At 42.1% G+C, this 24,735-nt stretch overlaps 2 protein-coding genes across 10 annotated transcripts in view; both read left to right on the top strand.

The window, feature by feature from the left end:
* The window catches only part of mtr (5-methyltetrahydrofolate-homocysteine methyltransferase), a 28,730-nt gene extending 22,066 nt beyond the window's left edge, over positions 1 to 6,664 (top strand). For all 3 annotated transcript variants that reach the window (XM_004570383.6, XM_004570384.5, XM_076887177.1), the window contains 6 exons: positions 1,903 to 2,058; positions 2,747 to 2,946; positions 3,090 to 3,290; positions 3,836 to 4,028; positions 4,954 to 5,066; positions 5,371 to 6,664. In XM_004570383.6, coding sequence (XP_004570440.2) covers positions 1,903 to 2,058; positions 2,747 to 2,946; positions 3,090 to 3,290; positions 3,836 to 4,028; positions 4,954 to 5,066; positions 5,371 to 5,460 — 953 coding nt within the window. In that variant the 3' untranslated portion in view covers positions 5,461 to 6,664. The remainder of the gene's footprint in view (positions 1 to 1,902; positions 2,059 to 2,746; positions 2,947 to 3,089; positions 3,291 to 3,835; positions 4,029 to 4,953; positions 5,067 to 5,370) is intronic.
* Positions 6,665 to 9,838: 3,174 nt separating this feature from the next.
* The window catches only part of ryr2a (ryanodine receptor 2a (cardiac)), a 317,523-nt gene continuing 302,626 nt past the window's right edge, over positions 9,839 to 24,735 (top strand). For all 7 annotated transcript variants that reach the window (XM_014410059.4, XM_024799042.2, XM_076887178.1 and 4 more), the window contains exon 1: positions 9,839 to 9,948. In XM_014410059.4, the coding sequence (XP_014265545.3) occupies positions 9,901 to 9,948 (48 nt within the window). In that variant the 5' untranslated portion in view covers positions 9,839 to 9,900. The remainder of the gene's footprint in view (positions 9,949 to 24,735) is intronic.

A 24,735-nucleotide genomic window follows, 5' to 3' on the forward strand; every position in this document is an offset into this window, starting at 1 on the left:
ATGCTTCCCTTAGGCAGTATCATTAGAAGACATAGCATACATTTTCACTGCTATGCAGATGACACCCAGCTCTATCTGTCCATGAAGCCAGATAACACACACCAATTAGTTAAACTGCAGGAATGTCTTAAAGACATAAAGACCTGGATGGCCGCTAACTTTCTGCTTCTTAATTCAGATAAAACTGAGGTTATTGTACTCGGCCCTGAAAATCTTAGAAATATGGTATCTAATCAGATTCTTACTCTGGATGGCATTACCTTGGCCTCCAGTAACGCGGTGAGGAACCTTGGAGTCATTTTTGACCAGGACATGTCCTTCAACGCACATATTAAACAAATATGTAAGACTGCTTTCTTCCATTTGCGCAACATCTCTAAAATTAGAAATATCCTGTCTCAGAGTGACGCTGAAAAACTAGTTCATGCATTTATTACTTCCAGGCTGGACTACTGTAATTCATTATTATCAGGATGTCCAAAAAACTCACTGAAAAGCCTTCAGCTAATCCAAAATGCTGCAGCAAGAGTCCTGACAGGGACTAGAAAGAGAGAGCATATTTCTCCTGTTTTGGCTTCCCTTCATTGGCTTCCTGTTAAATCCAGAATTGAATTCAAAATCCTGCTCCTCACATACAAGGTCTTAAATAATCAGGCCCCATCTTATCTTAATGACCTTGTAGTACCATATCACCCTATTAGAGCGCTCCGCTCTCGCTCTGCAGGCCTACTTGTTGTTCCTAGAGTATTTAAAAGTAGAATGGGAGGGAGAGCCTTCAGTTTTCAGGCCCCTCTTCTGTGGAACCAGCTTCCAGTTTGGATTCGGGAGACAGACACTATCTCTACTTTTAAGATTAGGCTTAAAACTTTCCTTTTTTCTAAAGCATATAGTTAGGGCTGGACCAGGTGACCCTGAATCCTCCCTTTGTTATGCTGCAATAGATGTAGGCTGCCGGGGGATTCCCATGATGCATTGAGTTTTTCCTTTCCAGTCACCTTTCTCACTCACTATGTATTAACAGACCTCTCTGCATTGAATCATATCTGTTATTAACCTCTGTCTCTCTTCCACAGCATGTCTTTATCCTGTCTTCCTTCTCTCACCCCAACCGGTCGCAGCAGATGGCCGCCCCTCCCTGAGCCTGGTTCTGCCGGAGGTTTCTTCCTGTTAAAAGGGAGTTTTTCCTTCCCACTGTCGCCAAAGTGCTTGCTCATAGGGGGTCATATGATTGTTGGGTTTTTCTCTGTATCTATGAAGCGCCTTGAGGCGACTTTTGTTGTGATTTGGCGCTATATAAATAAAATTGAATTGAATTGAATTGAATAATCTGTAAATAATTCCATCGATTAATCGAGTAATCGTTGAGAAATACTTTTGTCTTATTAGTGAGCTATAATAAATATATAAAAGGGAAAAATGCGGGTGTTTCAGAGTTTCTTCTGGACTGCACTGCAGATCACTGCAGATTGTGTAAAATAAAGAGCAGTGGATGGAGCAGCTACAGAGTTCGTTGATCAGGTGCTTCGATGAAGGACGCCTGCTAGTCTTTAATGATAATCACAGGAACAGCGCTGCTGTTTAGGACACCTCGGTAACGGCTCCGCCTCTTTGCTCTTCGTGGCGTGTGAGCAGACTCTGACCTTTTACTCGTGCACTGCTCCTAAATACGTTTGTATTGCAGATTGTTTTTAGTAGCAGATGTGGGTGAAACGGTCACATTTACACTGTTTAAAACTTCTGCGCACTGCAGAGCCTCGAAGCAAAGACTTTGTGTTGAGAATTGTTTTTAAATGATCTAATTATTTGAATTACTCTATGAATGGTTGCAGCCCTCGTTGTCCTTGGTTTCAGGTGCTGAAACAAGCACATACAGAACTGTGAGCAGACTTCTCTGTGTTTCAGTTTGTCCTCAGTTCCTGGGCACTCGTGTGTTTGACTTGTACGATCTGAACAGCCTGCTGGACTTCATCGACTGGAAGCCGTTCTTTGATGTGTGGCAGCTGAGAGGAAAATACCCCAACAGGGGATACCCGAAGATCTTCAATGACAAGACCGTTGGTACAAGCTCAGTCAGGGTTATTTAGAAATATATAAATATATAAATATGTACTGCACCTGTACTGTAGGAAATGGTTAAAATTCAATTATAAATGGATACAAGTGGAGTGCAGGAGAGGGAAAAAGTCACATTTTACTGATTAATGAATCAGACCATACAAACTAAGCCATAAATAAGTCTTGAACCGCCCTGTTATTTGATTACATTTTGCTTCCCAGTGTTCTTAAGGCTTTCTGAAGGTCTTTCAGGGGTTTTCTTCGTACAGCCCCTTTCCACTCGTTTTGGGCCCAGTTCTTGTACCTGATTTGTAACTTGGCCGCTGTGCTACCAGCAGCCTCTTGCAAAAACACACGGCAAAGATAACACAGCTTGACAGGCAGGAAATAGTGTTCTTACAGCAACAGGGCCATTTCCAAAGAGCTATTAACTAAAAACTTGTCTGGGCGTGTGCGGCGCTTCCTCAAAAATGTAAGGAAACTGGACAAGTGGAAAGAAAAACGTCGACAGCAAATGAGCAGTATCAGAAAATGATGTCCTTGAGAAATCCAGTGAAAACCTGTCACAGAAGCCTCATCACAAACGGTCTCATGTCTTGAAAACTAGAATAAAAGTATGAAGCTTCAAGAAGAGCAAACAGTGGAAGAATTCAGGGAAAGCCACTGAACTCGTGATCTTTGGCTACTGCAGGTTCAGAAGCTCGCAAACTCTTTGATGATGCCCAGCAGCTGATCCACCAGATGATTGATGACTGCAGACTGAAGGGGCGGGGCCTGGTGGGATTCTGGCGCGCCCAGAGTAACGGCGACGACATCAGGGTGTACAAAGATGACGCTGCAGTGGACGGGGACACAGAACCCATCGCCACGTTCCACGGCTTACGGCAGCAGGTGAGGGATTGTGATTTATCCTGCTGCGACAGACACCTTTAACATCTTGTCCAATCGAAGTATTGTAATATGTTCATTTTTAAACACATAACGTCTCCTTTCTGTCAGCGCTCTTTCAACAGTGTTGTGTGTTTGTGCTGCAGGTGGAGAAGGATGGCTCCTCCTCCGAGCCGTACCTGTGTGTGTCTGACTTTGTGGCCCCTGTAGACAGCGGTGTGGCAGACTACATTGGATTGTTTGCTGTGGGTGTGTTTGGAGCTGAAGAACTGAGTCAGCAGTTTCAAGCTCAGGGAGACGACTATAATAGCATCATGGTGAAAGCTCTGGCCGATCGACTAGCTGAGGTACTGTTTCCTGTAAAACATTAAAAACTTCCTTCCTCCTTGGTAATTATACCACAGTACAAGCGCCAATGTTGGCACGGTAACTCTAGGGTTACTTGCAAGTAACAGCTGGTTACCATTTAAAAATCCTTTCTTCTTTTTGTTTCAAATTCATGGCTTGCAATTTTAAGTCATAGCCATTAGCTGCAGGGGGTGCAGGCGTTTCATGTTAGAGGTGCTTGGTTTCAGCTCTCAGCCATTGCATTGACTACTAGCGCTCATCTACATTATACTGCTCTGATCTCAGCTGGGATTGCTAAAGTCTGATGAACAATGGAGTATGAGAGTCTACAGTTTCGTTTAGGGAAGGGAACTTCTGTATATGCTTTTCCAGCTGACACCCTACTTTTTAATCTGTGCTTGCGGGCATATAGTCCTTTGATGTCTCCAGTATCCAGAGGCAGCTGGATACAATATGGGAACAGTGTGTCCAGGTTATAAACACCCATTTAGAGGCATTGTTTCCATTCACTTGTTTCTTCTTTGTCCATCTGTCCACCATGAAGGCATTTGCTGAAGAGCTCCATGCTCGTGTGCGTAAGGAGCTGTGGGGCTACAGCACAGATGAGGCTCTGCATACCTTGGATCTCCACAGAGTTCGGTACAAAGGAATCAGACCGGCAGCTGGCTACCCCAGCCAGCCCGACCACACAGAGAAGACTATGATGTGGAGCCTGGCTAATATCCAGGAGAAGACTGGTGAGAACACCAAAACCACATCATATCTGACTCCCTGAAACGGATCCATTGTTGCTTAAGTACAAACGTTATGCTGAACAGATGAGTGGGTTGGATTAGCTTAGACAGACGTCTTTAACTTCCATAAGTATTTTTGACGACAAAGTATTGCAGTAAATAATCAGAATTACTGGTTTGTGAAGTGAAATTCTGCAGCAGCTGCGTGATGCTGTGATGTCAGCATGAACCGGAACCTTTGAGGAGTGTGGAACAGTCTGGATGAACCTCAGATATTCATTTTGTACAAATTTCAAATGAAATCTTCCAGTTTTCTGCCTGTGTGCAAATGTTCATAGCCTATGAAAATAATCAGATATGCATAAATATCTTTCTGTATTCACATTTGTATCATGAACATTTGATCAAATCACATTACTGCATATAATCCACAATCAGGGGTTTAGTTTCACAGCCTCCAAACTCCAGCTGCAGTTTTTATAACTAAACCAGGACATGGATTCAGGTGACTCTCTACACCTATTTATCACGATGACAGTATGTTGATATTGTGCATTCATGTGCTTCAAATCACCTTTTAGAGGAAAAGTCACACTCATGCAAAAAGCATACAGGTGAGAGTGCTTTTATATACCTGTGTGCTTGAGATCGGGTGTTGCATCTGCACAGGGTGCCAAACAGAACAGAGCACAGGTAGGCTGAGCAGGTAATGATCTCCTCAGATGTAGTGCACGCAACGGCTTAAAAACCACCCCGTAAATGTCAGTTGAGAGGCTAACCACGCTAGGTGTAGTTTTTTATGCAACACACTGATCTGCTGTCTGTCTCATGGACATTTTATTTACTATATTTTTTCCATGTGTGCGTAGGGTTGTGTGGGTGTTTGTTTTCTTTTTGTGTTTACTTGTGCATTTGTGTGTGACTGTAGGCATTGGTCTGACAGTGTCCCTGGCCATGACACCTGCCGCCTCTGTGTCGGGACTTTACTTCTCCAACCCTCAGGCTTCATACTTTGCTGTTGGAAAGATCACCAAGGAGCAGGTATCCATTGATAATGTGCCTCACTGTACATCAGTGTTGAACATGTGTCAACTATAGTTTCATTTAACAGACTGTTTTTAATCTAATATCTGCAGGTCATGATTTCTTAAGGTCTTAAACCTGAAAAAGAGAGATGTCCAGTTCCTGTGCTGCTTTCTGTTTTGTCCATGTCCTGGTCTCTCTATGCGCTCCATTTCTGCCTGAATCTTTCTGCTCATACACCGGCCAAACTTAGTTGATATGCTGCGGGTCTCTTCCCAAACAAGAGCTAAACTTGTGGCCTCTGTGCACATCTCATCTGTAGGTGGAGGACTATGCCAGCAGGAAAGAGATGAATGTGGAGGAGGTGGAGAGATGGCTCGCTCCCATCCTGGGTTATGACAATGAAGTGTAAGCTGCAACAGAGGATCCAGTTTACAGTCCAGCCATTCCACTTTGGCTCCCATGAGTTGTTGCTGTAACTGCTGTCACTCCCTCTCACTGACATCCCTGTACAAAGACACAGGGCCTCAGACTTTTCTATTACGATAAACACTACAGGAAAACATTTCATGCCAGTTGTTGACAGTTCATCCGTCTGTCGGGTACTGGACAGATGCACATAGTGGTATTTTCTTTAAAAAAAAATTGAAAAAGCAAAGTGCTTAATTAAAACTGCTGTTGCTGCTCTTGCTGCACATTCAATGGCCGATTTCCAAATGTGCAATTAAAGGTTAATACTTGTTGGAGAAGACCATTTACACATGCCCTCAAACAAAGATCACTGAGAAGAAGTGAAGCACAGAAGAGATCAAATCAAACCAATGATTCTCACGAGGGCTCGTTAATACCAACTGATTTTACTTTAGCTTTTTATTTGTAAAGAGAAGATTTGTAGACAAACACAGAATGTGTTCAACTTTTAATTTCACGTTGGTCATTTTATTTCTAAAACTTTAGCAGCATCTTATATGGAAACTGAAATGTGCTGGCATAATAGATAACACACTCGTAATGACAGCATGTTGTTCAAGTTTAAAAACAACATATACATAAAACATTTCAAACAACTGTTCTTCGTCTGCACATTTAGGGAAAGAAGACGGATTATGTCAGGTTATAATGCTGTTTCTGCCAAATAATTTTGGTGCTAGTTGCTTTAGTCAGACTATTGTAATATTTCAGCACAAGGGTTGTGATCGCTACTGTTTACATTGTGATTTCTGTGTAGTTGGTTTTCTAAACATTTTATCAAAGTAAATGTAGTTTATGGATCAGTTATAGATACTTGGCAGACTAAAGGAGAAATGTGACAGCATTGTTGTTAAGAACATTTTCTGACATAAACCATGAAAAAAGGTTTCTGGATATTTTTCAGTGTCATTATGATGGCAGCCAGTGTTGATCTTAAACCGCTCGGGGTGCAGCCATGTTCAGATGTCAAATCAGGAGATTCGACAGTTGAAAGATTTGCTGGTTAAGTGCTCTTTACAAATCTTAATGCTGCAGTGTCTGTTCAACGTTTTTATGGAACTTTGATACCTTCTCAGTCCCCTTTATTTTTACATAGAAGACTGTGGATTTCTGATAATTAAAAATAAACCAGTCTTAAGCTTAAAGTTGGCTCTGTCTTTTTTCTGAGTTTAACTTTCAGATTCACCTTTTTGTAGAAGCAAAAAGTCCATCTGTGAAAACAGAAGCTGTCTTTGACATGGACGATGCCCATAACACAAACCTGAAAGTTGGGATAAGAAGAGAGGTCTGATGATACTACAGATGCAGTATTCTCTTTGAGGGTGTTGAGGGAGGAAATGCAGAGAAGAACAAAAGGAGTTACACTGAGTCTTTGTCTAGAGAAGGCATATGATAGGCTGCCAAGAGGGGAACTGAGAAAGTCGGGAGGTGTGGAGAAGTATTTGAGGATGATACAGGGGATGTACAAGGACAGTGAGATGTGTGGTGCAGGTCAATGTGAAGAATACATCAGGGATCAGCTCGGAGCTTCTTTCTGGTTGCAATAGTGATGACAGATGAGCTTAGGCAGCAGTGTCCAAGAGCCTGGAGGGAAAGGAATGAAAGCTTTTGTGTGTGTGTGTGTGTGTGTGTGTGTGTGTGTGTGTGTGTGTGTGTGTGTGTGTGTGTGTGTGTGTGTGTGTGTGGGGGGGGGGGGGGGGGTAGAAATGCAGAGTTGAGGCAGTGAGCGTAGATCAGTCTTACGTACCTGGGCTTAAGCATCCAAACCAAGAGAAGTGAAGAAGAAAGGGCAGGTAGGTTGAAGTGGGTGGAGATGAGTGTCAGGCATGAAATGGAAGGTTTACAAGATGATACTGAGACCTGCTGTGATTGGTGGTTTGGAAACGGTGGACCTGGAAGTGGCAGAATTGAAGATGCTAAAATTTTCACTGTGACAAAGACGGTCAGGAAAGAAGGAAAAGCTAATATTTCTATTCAGACTCTTTCGTTTGTCCTGTTTGTGGTTTCTTTTCCTCTGTTCTCTGCTCTGCTACGGGTCTCTTCCCATTAAATGGTAGTTCTTCCTCCCCACTCTTCCCATTGTTTTAATCTGATTTTATGGGTTCCTTCTTTTTATAGTGTCTTTCCTGGACAGTTTCCCCCTATATCACCCTCAAGATGACAGTTGTTGTGAACTGTCCCCGTTTACATACAACTGATTGGAATTGTACTGAACTGAATGAGATCAAATGCCTCCCATGATTCCAGAGTAGAATTGTTGTTCCCAAGCTGCAGCCTCGGATGTTTCTTGACAGTAAGGCAAGGCAAGTTTATTTGTATAGCACAATTCAACAACAAGGTGATTCAAAGTGCTTTACAGAGACATTAGAAACAAAAACAAATAAAAAGCACGATTTAAAATTGATTAAAACAAGCAAACAAACAAACTAATTAACAAACAAACAAAACTGTTTATAAAATCAAAACAGATAAAATCAGTACAGTTAACAGAGACGGGGTCTCTTCTGTGGCTCCTCACTGAGTCCTCAACACCTTGTTCCTTTGACTTTCACAGGTCCACACAGCATGCAGAGTGATGCATGTGGCACAATAATAATAATTTCATTTAAAATGTGGACAGTGTAAGATGGAAGATCATCTGCTGAGGCAACTCCATAGATGATGTGGGCTCCAGTGTTTTTAGAGCTTAAACCGTACAAAGAAAGCTAAGCTTCACTTTAAACACTAATTTCACTGTAAAGCAAATATTTTCGCCCAGTAACAATCATTTGGAGCACACCTGAACACGCTTGTCTAACTGAAGACCAACTGAACTTTTTAATTGCATGAACTGATTTATTTATAGATGACAAATGATAATGATGTTCACTTATGTCTACTTTAGTACACAGGAAACAGTGTACAGCAAAATGTACAAATCGATTCTTTTGTACACTTAGGTCGATGAGTATTTGCACTGTGTTTGCCATGTGCACCACCACTGCAGAATAAACTTTAAAAAATAAATTTGTGACTAACATACAGATTTTCCCAGAGGACAACAGGAACATCATGAAGATGCAGGAAGGTAAGCCACAGCCACATACCTCCAGAAGGAAAGACAAAACCATTCAAGTTTCTTTGTGAAAACAGGGGCTACTCGATTCTATAGTCAACTTAAATGATGCAGAAATACAGGAGGTCAAATTCTTTTTATTTACAAAATTTGTATTTGTCATATTTGACTTTAAAAGATGGTTAAGAAGTTGACACTAAATAGTCATTGATATAGCCAAGCTGTTTAAACATGCATCCATCTTCTTCTGTTTATCCGGGGCTGGGTCGCGGGGGCAGCAGCCTAAGCAGAGAAGCCCAGACCGCCCTCTCCCCAGCCACCTCCTCCAGCTTATCCGGGGGAACACCAAGGCGTTCCCAGGCCAGCCGAGAGATATAATCTCTCCAGCGTGTCCTGGGTCTGTCCCAGGGCCTCCTCCCAGTGGGACATGCCCGGAACACCTCACCCAGGAGGCGCCCAGGATGCATCCTTGTCAGATACCCAAACCACCTCAGCTGGCTCCTTTCGATGTGGAGGAGCAGCGGCTCTACCCCGGATCTCCGGCGTCCCTGCCCTGGATCTCCGGCGTCCCTGCCCTATCTCTAAGGGAGAGGCCAGCCACCCTTCGGAGGAAGCTCATTTCTGTCGTTTTTATCCGCGATCTCGTTCTTTCGGTCACTACCCACAGCTCGTGACTATAGGTGATGGTAGGAACATAGCTCGCTGAAGTTTTTCTTATTATATAACAGTTTTGACTGAAGCATCATCATTTACTGTCACTATGAGATAAACTGAAATATACATGTCATCAACATACACAAACATACACAACCCAGACTGATGACTGTGACTTTGTTTAGTCCACAGGTGGAGGAACTCCAGGGCTCAAGGGCCGGTGTCCTACAGGTTTTAGTCCTTGATCCAGCATAACTGATTGAAATGGCTAAATTATGTCCTCAACATGTCTTGAAGTTCTCCAGAGGCCGGGAACTGAACGAATCATTTGATTCAGGTCTGCTGACCCAGGGTGTGATCCAAAACCTGCAGGATACTGGCCCTTGAGGCCTGGAGTTCCTCACTCCCGGTTTAGTGGAAATGCTCTCTGCTGGCAGGGACCACAGTGGCCAGCAGAGGGAGTAACCCGACCAACGTAGCGTTCGAGCACGCACACTACACACATACACGCTCCTGTGCAGCTCCGCCCCCGACGAGCGTGAGCCATCCAATGAAAGAGGAGTTCATCTATGCGTTGCCTTTCTCTGCTCACACAACACACACACTCGCACACAAGCACAGCCAGCCTCAGCACACAGACGCTGTACGAGCCTCACCGTGTGAACACTAACCATGGCTGAAGGAGGAGAAGGCGAGGATGAAATCCAGTTCTTGCGTACTGTAAGTGTCTCTCTGCTGCTTCTGGAGCAAAATACCGGCGCTGCAGTGAGAGTTCACTGCGTCTTTCTGCTCGGCTCTGTGAGTGTGCGTGCGTGCGTGTTGTGATGTGGGCTGGGAGTTTACCGCATTAAGGGATGACAGCTCCTCCACATTGAAGTCACTGGTCAGGGAGTCCGCATCATGCTGACAGGAGATCAGGGGTGGAGGAGGCGTGAAAACGCACTAACAGAAAGACAGGACAAGCAGATGAGAGGTGGAGAACGGTGTGTGGTGGTGCTGTCGTTGTTCATAAAAAGGAGCTGAGCAGCTTGCAGTCTGCGCGGCGGCGCTGGTGTTGTGTATTGGGTGGATGCGGGGCGCAGTGCGGTGCAGACTGGCAGCATGAAGCCTGCAACATCTGCTGCACTTCGTTCCAGCAGGACTGGACGTCCCTCTTTGGAAGGCTCATGCGGTGAAATCAGTCAGTCATCCGGAGGTCTACGTGAGAGGAGGTGTTGCTTTACAAAAAGTTGCACGTGAATGATCGCGTGAGCTCAGAGTATTTTCTTTCTTCTTGAAGGGAACAGATGGTCTGATATACCTGCACACAACATCTTAATTAATATGCATTCGTGTTAATGTGCAGTTTTCGTCTGCGTGCAGCATTTCTGGCCTGGACTGAGATTATTCCAGCGTTGGCAGATCTGTTTTGCTTGTTTTGGGAATTGTCGCTGACATAATGTTGCCATCATATTGCTGATGACTGCAGTAGTACTAAGATGCAATGAGCTGATACTGGAAAACCCTTGGAACAGGTTGAAGTTTTTGGTAGGAAAATGTGAATAGATGGGCAGTCGCTGTCTGTCCTGTATCCAGTGGAGCTTGATTTTCTAGGCTAAAAATGTTCATATGCTCTGTCAGTCAGATTAATGTGTATTATATGAATAGAGTCAGACCCAAGGTTCAAAGCCAAAAGCTTTTAAGTGCAGTGTGTGCGTTTCCTCTGGATATTCTGACAATCAAAAGACAACATGTTAGATTAACTCTAGAGCCATCGAAAAACGCCTCCAACCAATACAGCATTTTTAAGGCCAAGTTTATAAAAAGACCAAGCCTCTGCTTGGGGCGGGGGACTTTTGTTGTTCTTTATTTCATCAGTCAGATGTAACAGAATCCCAGAAAAGCGCCACAGACGAGGTGGCACACAAAACATAAATGTTGGCTGCTGCTCACGGGTGACAGTGTGATGGTCAAAAGACTGAATATTAAGGAATCAGAGGTTCGTCGTGTTTTACAATGAGCTGCAAACGGCAGACTGTTACAGGATTACTTCAGTAGTTTAGCCTTTTTAGTCTCTTCTTCCATGACAGTTTTTGAAGCTCATTTAGGGTATTTTGATGAGCTATTACTGGATGTCACATTTGTGCCATTAAAACTCAGAAAGTAATAACACATGCATTAACATAGCTGACTGGAATATCATTTCACTCCTCCGCCGTAAAAGGCCGATGGGATATTGTTGTCACCCTGCTGGGCGACATGGACAGTTTGTGAATAACTTGCAGGATTATGAAATTCATGCCACAGGTGCATCTGCTAAAAGGCTCAGACAAGTTCAAATGTCAAACCCGTCAGGTCACCGAGGTCAACTTTTCTCTAAATCACAGATTTTTACATTTCTACCATACGTGCATCTAGTAGGAGGCTGATGGGGGAGGCTTGTGATAGACACTGGTTCATATTTTTTTCTTTATCAGAGCCAGTGTTTAACAGTCACTCAGCATCACATTGCACGAAAATAAGTACTAAGTACTACTCATTGTGATATATCAAACTCATAATGGTAAAATATTGTAGAAAATCTTCTCAACAGTGAAATATTTTGTCTGATTGTTATTTTTATTATTGTTTTTCTTTCCAAAACCAACACAAGTGTTTTTATAGAAGCTGATAGTCAGTCAGCAAGATGGCAGCAGCAGAGTCACATGACAAGTCAAACAATCTTTGGTTTTCATGTATTTTTACTTGAAAACTATCAGTTTTATTCCTAATTTAATTCCTTCAAAATCAACAGGATTAGATTAAAAATAAATAAAGACGAGTCTTTGCATTTATATTGACAATTACAGCTGGACTGAAGTGGCATACGGTCTTCACACTTCAGTATTCAAACGGAAACATTTCAACATGTCACATCTGGTCACGAACAACTCTGTAATATTTTACATTTTTGTTATTATTATCATTAAAATATAATGTTAAACATTATATAATACCAGTGTTACTATTAAATAACAATATTGAAGAGTATCATATGTTGTAGCTCACATGCGAGGGCAGTGTTTTCTGCCACATCCATCTGATATAAGATTTGAATATTAGATTTGAAAATGACTCCTACACAAATATAACATGTTTATAATAAAAATACCAAATTTCTTGTTTAGACGTATCCAGACTGGGTGTTTTATTCGACCGTCTGTTTAGTCAAGTCTAAATTGCGCTGCCAGTGGTTCTAATTTTAAGAAAGCTTATATCTTAGCAGGTTCTGTGGAAATTGTAGGGAAAGTTGCACATTTTACTTCGAGTTTATTATCATCATGATTGGAGTGGGTGCTTGTGTTTCAACCACTAAGGTGAAGGTGATCTGTTATAATGTCCTGTGGGCATTTCCCTCAGAATGCTGCTTTCAGCACCCAGAGACGTAGCAGGAAATTAAAAGCAAAAGCAGAGTTGGAGGTGGAGACTCCTGGTCACTACACAGACAAGCTTCCACCAGTCGCCATCTCAGCATGTGGTAGCCTGTGAGCCATGGCTGCAGCAGGAGGCACTGCTTTCATGCCAAAGCTCGTCATTTAATGTAATTCCTGAACATACTGACTGAAGAGAAATTCATGAGTCCATAACGTGAGCTTTGTTATAATGAGTTCATTTGTTTTATGTGTACTTTTATGTTTTTATTTATGTTTGAAGTAGTACTCTTACAAAGTGTGCAGTGTCAGCCTTATATTAGAGTGCCTGAGGAGGTTTATGGAATAATTAAATATTATTATCAGTAATAACATGTAAAAAATAGTCCCGTGGTTAGATTTATTTATTTGTTTGTTTATTTGTAGCTCTTAGATAAATGATGTCAAATGTGGCTGCTGTTGTGGTGTAGAATTAAATGTACATTGTTTAGTAGGTTTAGCAGGACTCATGTTATCATATGATTGCTTCTATAAACTTTGCACTTCGGCTCAAAGGCACAGCACACGCCTGCATTCTTTTTTAGCTCAGACTTTATGACTGGATGTCCTGACTCTCATCTTGGCTGCTTTGATGCTTATTTAAGGATTTTGACATGTTTGCTGTACAATGCTTGCACAAAGACAGCGTTTTGTATTTACTTATTTTAAAGCATTAGCCTAGCCTTTTTTCTACATCACCCCTGGATTTGCTGAAAAATTACTGTTTGCTCCTCTTGATAATGTTTCATCCTACTGCCTCTACGCCTTTACTGTTTCCTGTGACTAGGACACTCAAAACAGCAAAGCAGCTTTCTTTCAGGTACGCATGACTTAATAACGGCTTGTAAATTTACATGCAGGCCTTTTGTTTCCCTCTGCCCCTACGTCTCATCTTCTTCCTCCTGCTCCATTCCTACCTTTCATGTTCCTCTGCATCCCTCCCTCTAATCCTGCAGCACTCCTGCTAAGTGCACTTTATATGCAGATCAATACATAGTTTCTGGTGACTGATGATGTGTCAGCACAAACCAAACAGCATGGCAGCAGCTATGTGTTTGTGTTCATTTAATCCCTGTTACAGGGAAATGTTTGTTTGCAGAGAGTAAATGAAGCCAGAGCACAGAATTCCAAAGGAGATCTGGTACAGGTCAATTTAAATAAAGATATCCACTGTGTTGATGTAAAAAGAAGCAGCAGTAGGTAAAAGCTAGTATTTTAGGCTGCTCTCTACTCCAGTGTAATGGTTAACACCTAAAAGATCCCTGGTTCAAGACCAAGAGGACACAGCGTTACCAAGAGGACACAGCGTTACCAAGAGGAGACAGCGTAACCAAGAGGAGACAGCGTTACCAAGAGGACACAGCGTTACCAAGAGGACACAGCGTTACCAAGAGGACACAGCGTTACCAAGAGGACACAGCGTTACCAAGAGGAGACAGCGTTACCAAGAGGACACAGCGTTACCAAGAGGACACAGCGTTACCAAGAGGAGACAGCGTTACCAAGAGGAGACAGCGTTACCAAGAGGAGACAGCGTTACCAAGAGGAGACAGCGTTACCAAGAGGAGACAGTGTAACCAAGAGGAGACAGCGTTACCAAGAGGACACAGCGTTACCAAGAGGACACAGCGTTACCAAGAGGAGACAGCGTTACCAAGAGGACACAGCGTTACCAAGAGGAGACAGCGTTACCAAGAGGAGACAGTGTTACCAAGAGGAGACAGCGTTACCAAGAGGACACAGCGTTACCAAGAGGAGACAGTGTAACCAAGAGGAGACAATGTTACCAAGAGGAGACAGTGTAACCAAGAGGAGACAATGTTACCAAGAGGAGACAGTGTACCCAATTTCTCTGTGATTGTGTTTCTCACTTTGTCTGTTTGTTTTTTTCTTGAATTTTTTAAATGAACTTCTAGTTGACAGTTAATCTGTAGGGGCTGGGAAAAAAGGAATTAATTGAGGAGTGTTGTTGAAGGACTCACAATTTTAAGTAAACCTCTGGAGGCAGTCCAGTGATATCAGGTCAGAACTGTTTGTTGATCAGCACATGAAATTAGAGATGGGGAAGCAAAAACTGAGAAGATTAAGTTGGAGCATGAAAGTCTGAGGGTTGAAGCAGCATTAGAGGGAGAAAGTAAAAGTGGAACAGTTAATACTGGAACTGATGAACGAGTGGAAACCAGCTACTTGCATTTTAATGAGGAGAAGGTGAAGATGGCTTATCTGGTTGCAGTTGAGACAACGACGACACCTGTTTGGGACTAGCTGGTTCCACTTAACTGGGATTAAGGAGCGACACTGGAAAAGTAAATCAGCTTCTTAAGGATGAATTCACTGTCCCATTACATTTTCTCACTTTAAAGAGTTTATAAAAACTGCATGAAAGATGCAAATGGAAAGTGACCATTATGTTCCTGCTTTAGGTCAAAATTAGCAAAATTCAACTCTAAGTGTGTTTTTTGTTTGTTTAGTTTTTCCCCACCCTTTTCCGACTGAGGACCATGGACTCAGACCTGGAAGTGCAGATCCTCTTTCCCACTGCTTCACATTCAGCCGCTCCAACGCGAGTTGCAGATCACTACCTCATGAAGCCAGCAGAACCACATGACCTGCAAAAAGGAGGGATGAGATTCTGAGGTCACCAAAGCACAAGCCTCCCACCATCTGGCCTATGTCCAGAATCTGTGACAGAGGGCAGCCCTGATGGACTGTGTTCACTATGGATGAAGTCCAGTAACAGAACACACCTTAATTTCAGATTGTTCCTCCCAATCACGCCTCTCCAGGTCTTGCTGTCATTGCCTACATGAGCATTAAAGTCTCCCAGTAGGAAAATGGATTCACTACATGTAGCACCCTTGAGCACCCTCCACCACTGACTCCAAGAAGGTTGAGTATTCTGACCTGTCACTTGGCAAATAATTGCAGATAACAGTCAGGACCTGTTCCCCAAGCTGAAGGCGCAGGGAAACACCCCCCTCACTCACTGGCAGAAACTCCAGTGTACTGAGCAGATAAAGGATTGCCCACCCTGCTCACTGCCTCTCACTGAAGGCAATTCCAGATTGGAACAACGTCGATCCCCTCTCCAGGAGACTGGTTCCCGAGCCCAAGCTAGTTCAGGTTCTTCCCCTTTCAGAGAGGTGATATTCCATGTCCCAAAAGCCACCCTCGATAGTCGGAAATCAGTCTGCCAGGGCAGGTTTTTCGGACTGCACCTGGGCACCAGTCGCTCTTTGTGGATGGGGCCGTGGTAACCCAGTCTTGTGCAGGGTACACAGGTCCCTTGCTCTTTTGACAGTTATAGGGGTCCTTTGAATTGCTCTTTGTCTGGTCCCTCACCCAGGACCAGACAAAGAGCCGTGTGTGTGTAATACACCTTTTTCCTTGGGGGATCCTACCACATTGCAAAGCAACCCCCCCCCCCCCAAATAACATATCCCTGCACCATGTTAAAGTAGAAATTCACAGAAGGGACCTTTGAATCAGTTTGATACAAATAACCTGCCATTTTAAGTAACACATATGTTATTTGTAATCGATGCCACACAAGAACATTTATTTATGTATTTATTTATTTTTTACCTTTTATTGTTTATTTTATTTTAACTTGCTAAATACGGGACAGACTTGATTGGGGAAAAGAAAGAGGGAAAGAAAAACAGTGGGGAAGAGGGACGGGGATAAAGGGCAAAACCCAAAAACCAACAAAATAAGCAGACAAAAACTACATCTATCAATCACCTGGGTCACCTGTTGAGAAAGAAAAAAGAGAAAAAAGCAGCAGAAGAAAAAAGAGCAACATAATAAACAACATCACAATGATCTATGGGAATATGACAGTAAATACTAAATATTAAACATTATTGTGCAGCACGTAAGATCAACAGAACACAGTGTGCTTTGAGGTAGGAGCCAAAAAGGGTGTAGTTTGTGGGTGTGAGCACCCGTGTGTACACCTGTGAGCATGGACGCGCTTGTAAAAGAACATTTTCTGACCTGACGAGCAGTGTTACTCACAAAGGAATGAGTGAATGAATCTATTGTTCAAACCTCAGTGCAGTTCTGTGGATGAATGTACACAGTGATGACCCCATCACAGGTGGCAGATGTCACAAATGGTAATCTCTAACAAAGTTAACAAAATGTCAGTTCTAGGTGGCTGATGGCTACAATGGATGTCCAGAGTATAATGCTAGCATCACACATGCAACAATAGGAAATATGTTAGGATGAAATACATTTAACATTTCCTTTCTGGTTGTATAACAGCATCATTGCTTCTTGTTTTGCTCACTAACAGACATGGTGACATGGTGACTAGAGTTCCCTGTGAGAGGAAACAAACATGTTTGTCATAGCACTTTCTCATCTTCAGCTGTTTGCTTTCATGGACTCAGGTTACTGCTGAAAGTGAATAATATCATTTCACAAGTACCTGTAACCACAGTGGGGGTGAAATTAGCAGAAAGAGGTGTAGCCTACTGTAAGAGGATTTGAGCGTAAGGAATGGCACAAAGAGTGTAGACTGTTTTTAGGAGCAGTGATGCTGAGCTTATTTGTGTTAGCATAAAACTCAATGTACCCATTATGCCATCTAAGCACCATCCTAAATTCATCAAGGGAGCTTAGTTCCCCATGTAAGGACATGCTGACCGCCCTGTGGAGCAAAACAGTTTTTAAACACACGCTGCTGACCCACTATACACTTTGTAACACAGATGGAAGTTAAGAACACAGCTTCTAAAACAAGTAGTATGACGCAAGAAGAAGAGTGCAGATCTGTGACTATCTATGACAGGTACAGTGTCAAATCAGTGCATCACCCTATCAGTGTATGGGTTTTTTCCTTTTTCTCCTTAATCTTGAAACTTCCTTTTAATTTTCCAATTGCTGTCACTTCAAGGAGCATGCACATAACATTCCCAACTAAACACGCTGTGCTAAATAAGCATGTCACAATGCTAGTAATGTGGTCATTGGTAGCAGGATCAGATTTGTTCTATTTAGTGAAATAAATAAACTAATCCTTGTTTGAAAACAAACAAAACAAACAAAGTTGATGCATTTTTGTTTGTTACTGAAATTGTTCTCCTTGCACAGACAAACAAAAGTAATGTCATATTAAAAAGCAACCTTCTTCAAGTGTAGGTTTTATGTAACAAGAGCTCAAATAAACCTGTCCTCAGCAGGTCTTAAAAATTAAACTCACGATGAGACCCTGTTATCATTTATTTAACAAAACTTAGGCCAAAATGTTGACACAGTGTGTGAAACATTAAGTACACCCCTACTGCTTCCATCAGAATTAAAAGAAAGAGAAGCATCCAGGTGTTGACAATCAAATGCAATCGATTAATTGATCATCACCATTTGTGACCATCTCTATAACAGCAGAGGTGAAAGCAAAGAAAAGACATCAGCAATTGTTGATGGGCTTTTATGACCCTTCCCATCAGTCTGGGTTATAAATCCTTTTTTAAACAATTTAAAGTCTATCAATCTACTCTCAGTGTGTACTGTCCTAGGAGTGGACACCACAGGAAATTCACTCCAAATGTCAGAGTCTACAGGCCTGAGTTAGCATTGTACAAGGTTAAAAGTTTCTGACAGTACAATTAGAAAAAGACTGAGCAAATATGGCTTTTATGGAACGTGGACAGCAGAAAGCCTCTCTGAAAAAATACACGACAGCACGGCTCAGGTTTGCAAAGGTGTTAGCAAACTACAATACTTCTGAAACTGTGTCTTTTGGCCAAACGAGATACTAAAGAGAAGCTCTTTGATCATGATGTGCATCATGATGCATATCAGCACAAACCCCTCATACTTCAATTGAACTCAATTCAGGTTTTTTTTTTTTTTTTTTTTTTTTTTAAACATTGTGCCAAAAATTATAACAGTTGCTTAAAGGCAACCCAACAATCATATGACCCCCTATGAGCAAGCACCTTGGTGACAGTGGGAAGGAAAAACTCCCTTTTAACAGGAAGAAACCTCCAGCAGAACCAGGCTCAGGGAGGGGCGGGGCCATCTGCTGCGACCATTTTGGGGTGAGAGAAGGAAGACAGGATAAAGACATGCTGTGGAAGAGAACCAGAGCCATTAATCATTAAATGTAGAGTGTTGCATAAACACAGTGAGTGGGGAAATAAACGGTGAGTGAAGAAGAAACACTTGGAGCATCATGGGAATCCCCGAGCAACCTAGACCTACTGCAGCATAACTAAGGGAGGAAAAGTTTGAAGTCTAATCTTAAAAGTAAAGGGTGGCTGTCTCCTGAATCCAAACTGGGGGCTAGTTTCACAGCTGAAGGCTCTGCCTCCCATTCTGCTTTTAAAAGCTGTTTTGCTGCCATATTTGTGATTAGTCAAATGCTACCAATGCCACCCTTTCATGTGAGCACGTGGAAGAAAGCTTCAGTGAATTGACAGTCAGCTTCATGTGATCGCTTAACTTGATTGGCAGTGTTTGGGTAAGTGAATCCATTTAATGGAAAGATACTGTACCCTGGGTATGTTGAACTCTTTCGTAGTACAGGACCCTGGGCACCTTGCAGTCATAGAGTCGACTGTGAACTCTCTGTTTGCCAAAGTATTCTAGAGTCAAATGTGAGGCCATCTGTCTGACAGCTAAAGCTTGGTTGAAACTGGGTCATACTCCAGGACAACAATCCCACGCACAACAGCAAATCTGCAGCAGAATGAGCTGGAGGCTTGCTTACTTTCATGCAGTTTCTCAGTATGAAAGTTTAACGACTTCCCTCCTAGTTTCATAAATGTTACCTCTCCATCAAAGCTGCACAGTTCTCTCGCTATCAATCAAAAACCGCCCCCGCGTGTGTTTGTGTAATACACCTTTATTTAGACGCGACAGCACATTTATGCAACTTGCTGTGAACTCCTGTGAAGTGTTCAACAGAATTTAGCTTTAACATGTTAATGTGCACTTGGTCAGAATCATTTGCATGAATTTGACCTGCTGAAACCAAGAACGAACAAACCAGCTGTATGCTGGCCAGCCATTAGTGCCCTAACATTTTTCACCCGAGATTAAACATTTTCAGGTCGCATCAAAATTTCTCTGCATCATTTCTGGGCCCAGAGGCTAATTGGATTTCTAGATACAAATATTGTCTGGAAACCATGAAAATTTGGGTGACTGGTGAGACGGTGTTAGCGCTGACACTTTGGAAGTAAAAACAGTTTTTTATTGTGACTGAATTTCAGACAATTCAAAATATTTTTTTTAAAAGTTGACAGGAATGTCAGAGCAGTCAAGAATGCAAACGTCCTCACTCGTATCAGGCAGTAGCCTGTATATACAGTACGGACATGGCAAGCTCAGCCATTGGATTGAGATTCTGCATTTTGAGGCCTCAGTGCATTTTTGAGTTTTTGTTTTTCCTTCTTTGTGAAATGAGAATGAAAAACAATTACCACATTACAGTACTCATGTTATTTGTATTATTAACCGCAGGTGTACAGCAGCCTCTTAACATCGAGCTGACAGCCATCTGTGAGTTTGAGCTGAGTCTGAATTTGTGTTGAAATGAGGATTATTTCACACTTCACTGTTTGAATACAGCAGATTCCTCATGATACAGATGTGCTAACATGGGGGAAAACACAGCAATTACAAAAAACACTCATTAGTCTCAGCTGTAGAGGTCATACTACAGAAGGTGTAAGTAACTGAAAATCGGTACACTGTTGTTCATTTCTTTCACATATTGGTTTCCTACCGTTGTCATTTGGTCAGGCTGATATTTATCTGATTTTTTGGAATCAGATAAATAGTAATCAGAATCAGAAAGGGTTTTATTGCCAAATGTTGAGCAGGTTTACAACATTAGGAAATTGCTGCGGTGCTTCAGTGCAAACATACTGTCATAAATTATAATAACAGTTACAGTCGAACAATATTTAACTATTTAACATTTTTCTATTTATTTTTGTTCTCAGCTTTTTTAATGTTGTTTTGTATTTCAAAGTATAGCGATCTCTGTCCTTTCATCTCCAGCACCGCTGTCATAAAACTCCTGACCTGTTGGTTATTGCTGCTGAAAGTTGCGATTATTTCGTTCTCATCGGACACCGACAATGACTGGAGCTGGGCAAGCTGAGAGACCAGCTGGTCTGCTTTCACTGTTCAGACATCAGTTTCGATTCGCATTAACAGATACACAAGCTTCAGTGATTTAGCATCTTGACAGATGAGTTTCCTCTTGGTCAGAGTATGTGATCTAGAGAAGAATGAGTGATAAAAAGTTGTTAATAACTCCTTTTGAACTTTAGCAGGGAAAGCTGTAATGATGATGGAGAGGTTCTTACAAGTTGAGCATGTGCAGGCTCACTCAGCACTTTAGATTAGCATCTGTGAGAATCTCTGAATGTAAGATGTTTAAACAGCCTTTAGTCCTCTGTAGATATGCACAGTTAACCATGTCACTCAAGCCTTTTAATTCAGCTGATTCTTTATTATTCATGTATTTGAAGAGTTCTTTGTCTGTTTGTGAGCTCATAAACAGCATTTTTTTTAATAGATTTGTGGTTTTCTCAGAACGGGGTTGTCTCTGCTTGCCTGTCTGTGAATGTCTCTGCATGCCACGCCTCCTCAGGTTATTGTAGACGGTATCAGTGACTCTCATTTGGATTCCTGTAAAGGTGGAACTCTTTCACAAGATTTTGATTATGTAAACAGGACTACGATATACGCGATATTCATAGAAATCTATTATTACAGTTGATGTCAACTGTTTACATTTAAAGACAGAATAATGGATGCCTAGTGGGTCAAAAGGTAAGCAGTGGGAGTGCTACCAGCGGTCTACAGGACTGTGCGTACACCGGGGCTTGTGAACATGCTTTGAAGGTGACCTTTAACAGGTTCAAAGGATGAACAGGGCGAGGCATGAGTCAGAATCTTAACTGGGAATGTTCTTTTCTTAGCAATTGTAATATTAAATAGTCCTAATAGAACAGATGTGCTTGTTTAATTTTTTGAGCTTGGCTTGTTTCAGTAAACTGGGCTTTTAAAAAAATATATTCAGAGTCAATAAATTCAGTTTGATAAAGCTGAAGGTGAATCCCTGCAGAATAGCTTAGACTGTCAGAATAGTCTTCAGTCACACTGGGTTTGATCTCCAGAGTCTCTCAGTGCTTATGTGAAAAAGACATGAATCTAATTAAGCTAGCATCAAATGTATCACGCTGACATATGGTGGCCTGCATTTGCATTCTTTCATACTATATGGCATATAAGGCTTGGTTTAGCACTGTAAAAGTCTCTGGCTACAAAACTGTCTCAGTGACTTTTATCTCTTCATGTGATCCCAGACTTCTTTCTTCATTATTTGTAATAGTTCAGATTTTACATTTGATTAGCAGGAGGCTCAGATAGCTAGGAAACCCCACCACTGAAGCATATATCCTGGTCAAGAATCTAATCAAGATTCCTCACATTGATACTTGAGGCCAAGCTAAAGCCATCCAGAAGAAGGATGTGGTTAAATACCACATTTCTAAGATTTGGTACAAGGGAAGTGAAATGCCTTCTTTCAGGTAATGCCACCGTTTTTCCACAGCAGCGACAGCAACACAACAGCGAGATGCTCCTGCTCTGTGGTGAAGTCATTTATTGCTGTTTGGTTCAAGCTGCAGCTGGCAAAGTTCAGTCTGTTGAGCCATAACTGCGTCCAATCCCACGTCACTGGCATCAGTGTATTGAGACTTTGCATGTGACGTGAGGTTTCTGCTATAGTGGACATGATGATGCCTGCCAATTCTGCTGCACTGTTGGGAGCAGCAATCACCATCGACAGAAAGAGAATCTTTGTTAATCACTTTCTGCTGATTTGGATAGAAGAAGACAAGCAAAAAGTATTTATGTGATACAGTGGAATCAAATAGTAATAACAGTTACAGTCTAACAATATTTAACCATGTAACATTTTTCTATTTATTTTTGTTCTCAGCTTTTTTAAGCTGCCTCCTCCACCACTACTCTCTGCAACTGCCTTTCATCCTCTTCCTCCTCAACTGAAGCCTTACTCCTGAACTGAAGTTTAGGCTCTAACATAAGAACTCTTACAAGAACATGCTTATTCATTCTTGATATTATCACAATTAGTTATTGACAGGAGGTTTGTCTGCAATCCTCCTGTCTCCAGACAGCTGACAAGAGCCGACAAACAACAACATCCCACATAGCAAAATTGGTATGGCCCAGATCAGGCCCACACACCGCAAAGAATGATGGCCCAGATCTGGTTTGCCAGAGTGGCCCACACATGGGCCAGCACAAGGCCAGTTGCAGACACACTGGTGGTCCTGTGCTGGCCCAGAACAGTTTCAGCTCTGGCCCCAGATGTCAGCCTAATGTGTGCCTTAATCAAGCCATGTAATAACAACATGTGCTGGAACATAATAGTGCAAAAGTAGCATGACGAAACTGTTCAGTGAATGGACTGATTCTTATATAGCGCTTTTCTACTCTCCCAGATTACTCAAAGTGCTCTATACAACATGCCACATTCACCCAATCACACACCTTCTGCTAACTACATTCAGACACATTCACATTCCTGACATGCAGACTGGAGGAACCAGGGATCAAACCACTAACCTTCCGATCAGTCGGTGACCTGCTCTACCTGCTGAGCTACAGCCATCCACTGGCAACGATGAGTAAACCATCACTAGGTTTTGGATAAAGTGTACACTCACGAACCTGTTAAACGTGCATTTGAAACGTTGGCTACCATAGCAGTATAGTATTGCAACATGGCATTTGGGTCTAACTAAAATAGCAAAATAGGAACATAAATAGTGCCATCATTGCCAAACCTGGCCCACATCTGGTTGACATACACTCTGCCATGACACCAGTCGGTCAGAAGGGCCAGCTTGATGCCGGATCCAGGCCAGACCTGTTTGCTATGAGCCTGGGCCACATAACCCAAACCACAATCGAGCCAGATGTGTCATGCCATCACATAGACAGTGCCATCAGGCCTGGCCCATATCTGAATGACATGCGTCTTATCATGCCAGAAGTCAGCCAGCAGTGCAGGCTTGATACCAGATCTGGGCCAGACCTGTCTGCTATGTGGGATACCGTTATAAACTAACAGTATAAGTCGTTGACAATGTAAGTGATAATATGCAGAGATGTGACAATATCAAAATGTAATAAAAATCAGGTAAATACCTCAGTAGTGACCAATGACCCTTTTCCACTTCTTCAAGTGACTGCAGTTTCAGTCCACTGACTGAGATTTGTTACTCATCTTGACACAAAACACTGATAAGTACACAAACTGTCCTAGGCCTTCAGATCTCATCCAGTATAGTTTGTGGGATTGTTGGTAACATAATGATATAAATAGTGTGGCTAGAATTTGGAATGACCTGGAATAAGGCCTTTAAATTATGAGGTGGTTTTAGAAGGTTGTTAAATGAATAAACTACTGAAAACCCAGATTCGATTTCTTAACTTCCTTTTCTTGTAAATGAACTGAATTACTATGAACTAAAATTTATGTTCATTGTAACTGCTCCTGAAGGTTTTTCATGTTCGAAGTAGAATAAAGGGCCATGCTCCAACTGATGTTCAGCCAGTATTGTAATCTTCTTTTTACCAGCAAACACCGTGAAAAACTATGATGAAATGATCAATGAAAAACACGGATATTACATCAGCAGAACAAAAATTACAACTCAAATAAAACATACACACAAAGTAAATGCACCAACATACCGTGTGCGCCTTTCTACTGAACATTCATGAGCAATTGTAGTCCATATCTTCTATATTTCCACCTTTTACACAAGCCAGCATTCTCTTTCTGGCTCGAGCCGTCAGTCTCTGGTGACATGTGCGCTTAATTGAGCATCACCCCAAAGCATGCGCACCACAAAGCGCCACACTCAGGTCCACCAGTAGGTGGCGACAACACAACATGAATCCAGATTAAACACCAAATTTTGAACATCGCAATCACATACTAATTACATTTCAATGCGACGACTACATTCATGTTATGAACATAAATTTGTCTCATTAGCCTCTTTTCCAT

This window comes from Maylandia zebra, linkage group LG8 (genome assembly GCF_041146795.1).
Source record: "Maylandia zebra isolate NMK-2024a linkage group LG8, Mzebra_GT3a, whole genome shotgun sequence".
Taxonomy (NCBI): domain Eukaryota; kingdom Metazoa; phylum Chordata; class Actinopteri; order Cichliformes; family Cichlidae; genus Maylandia; species Maylandia zebra.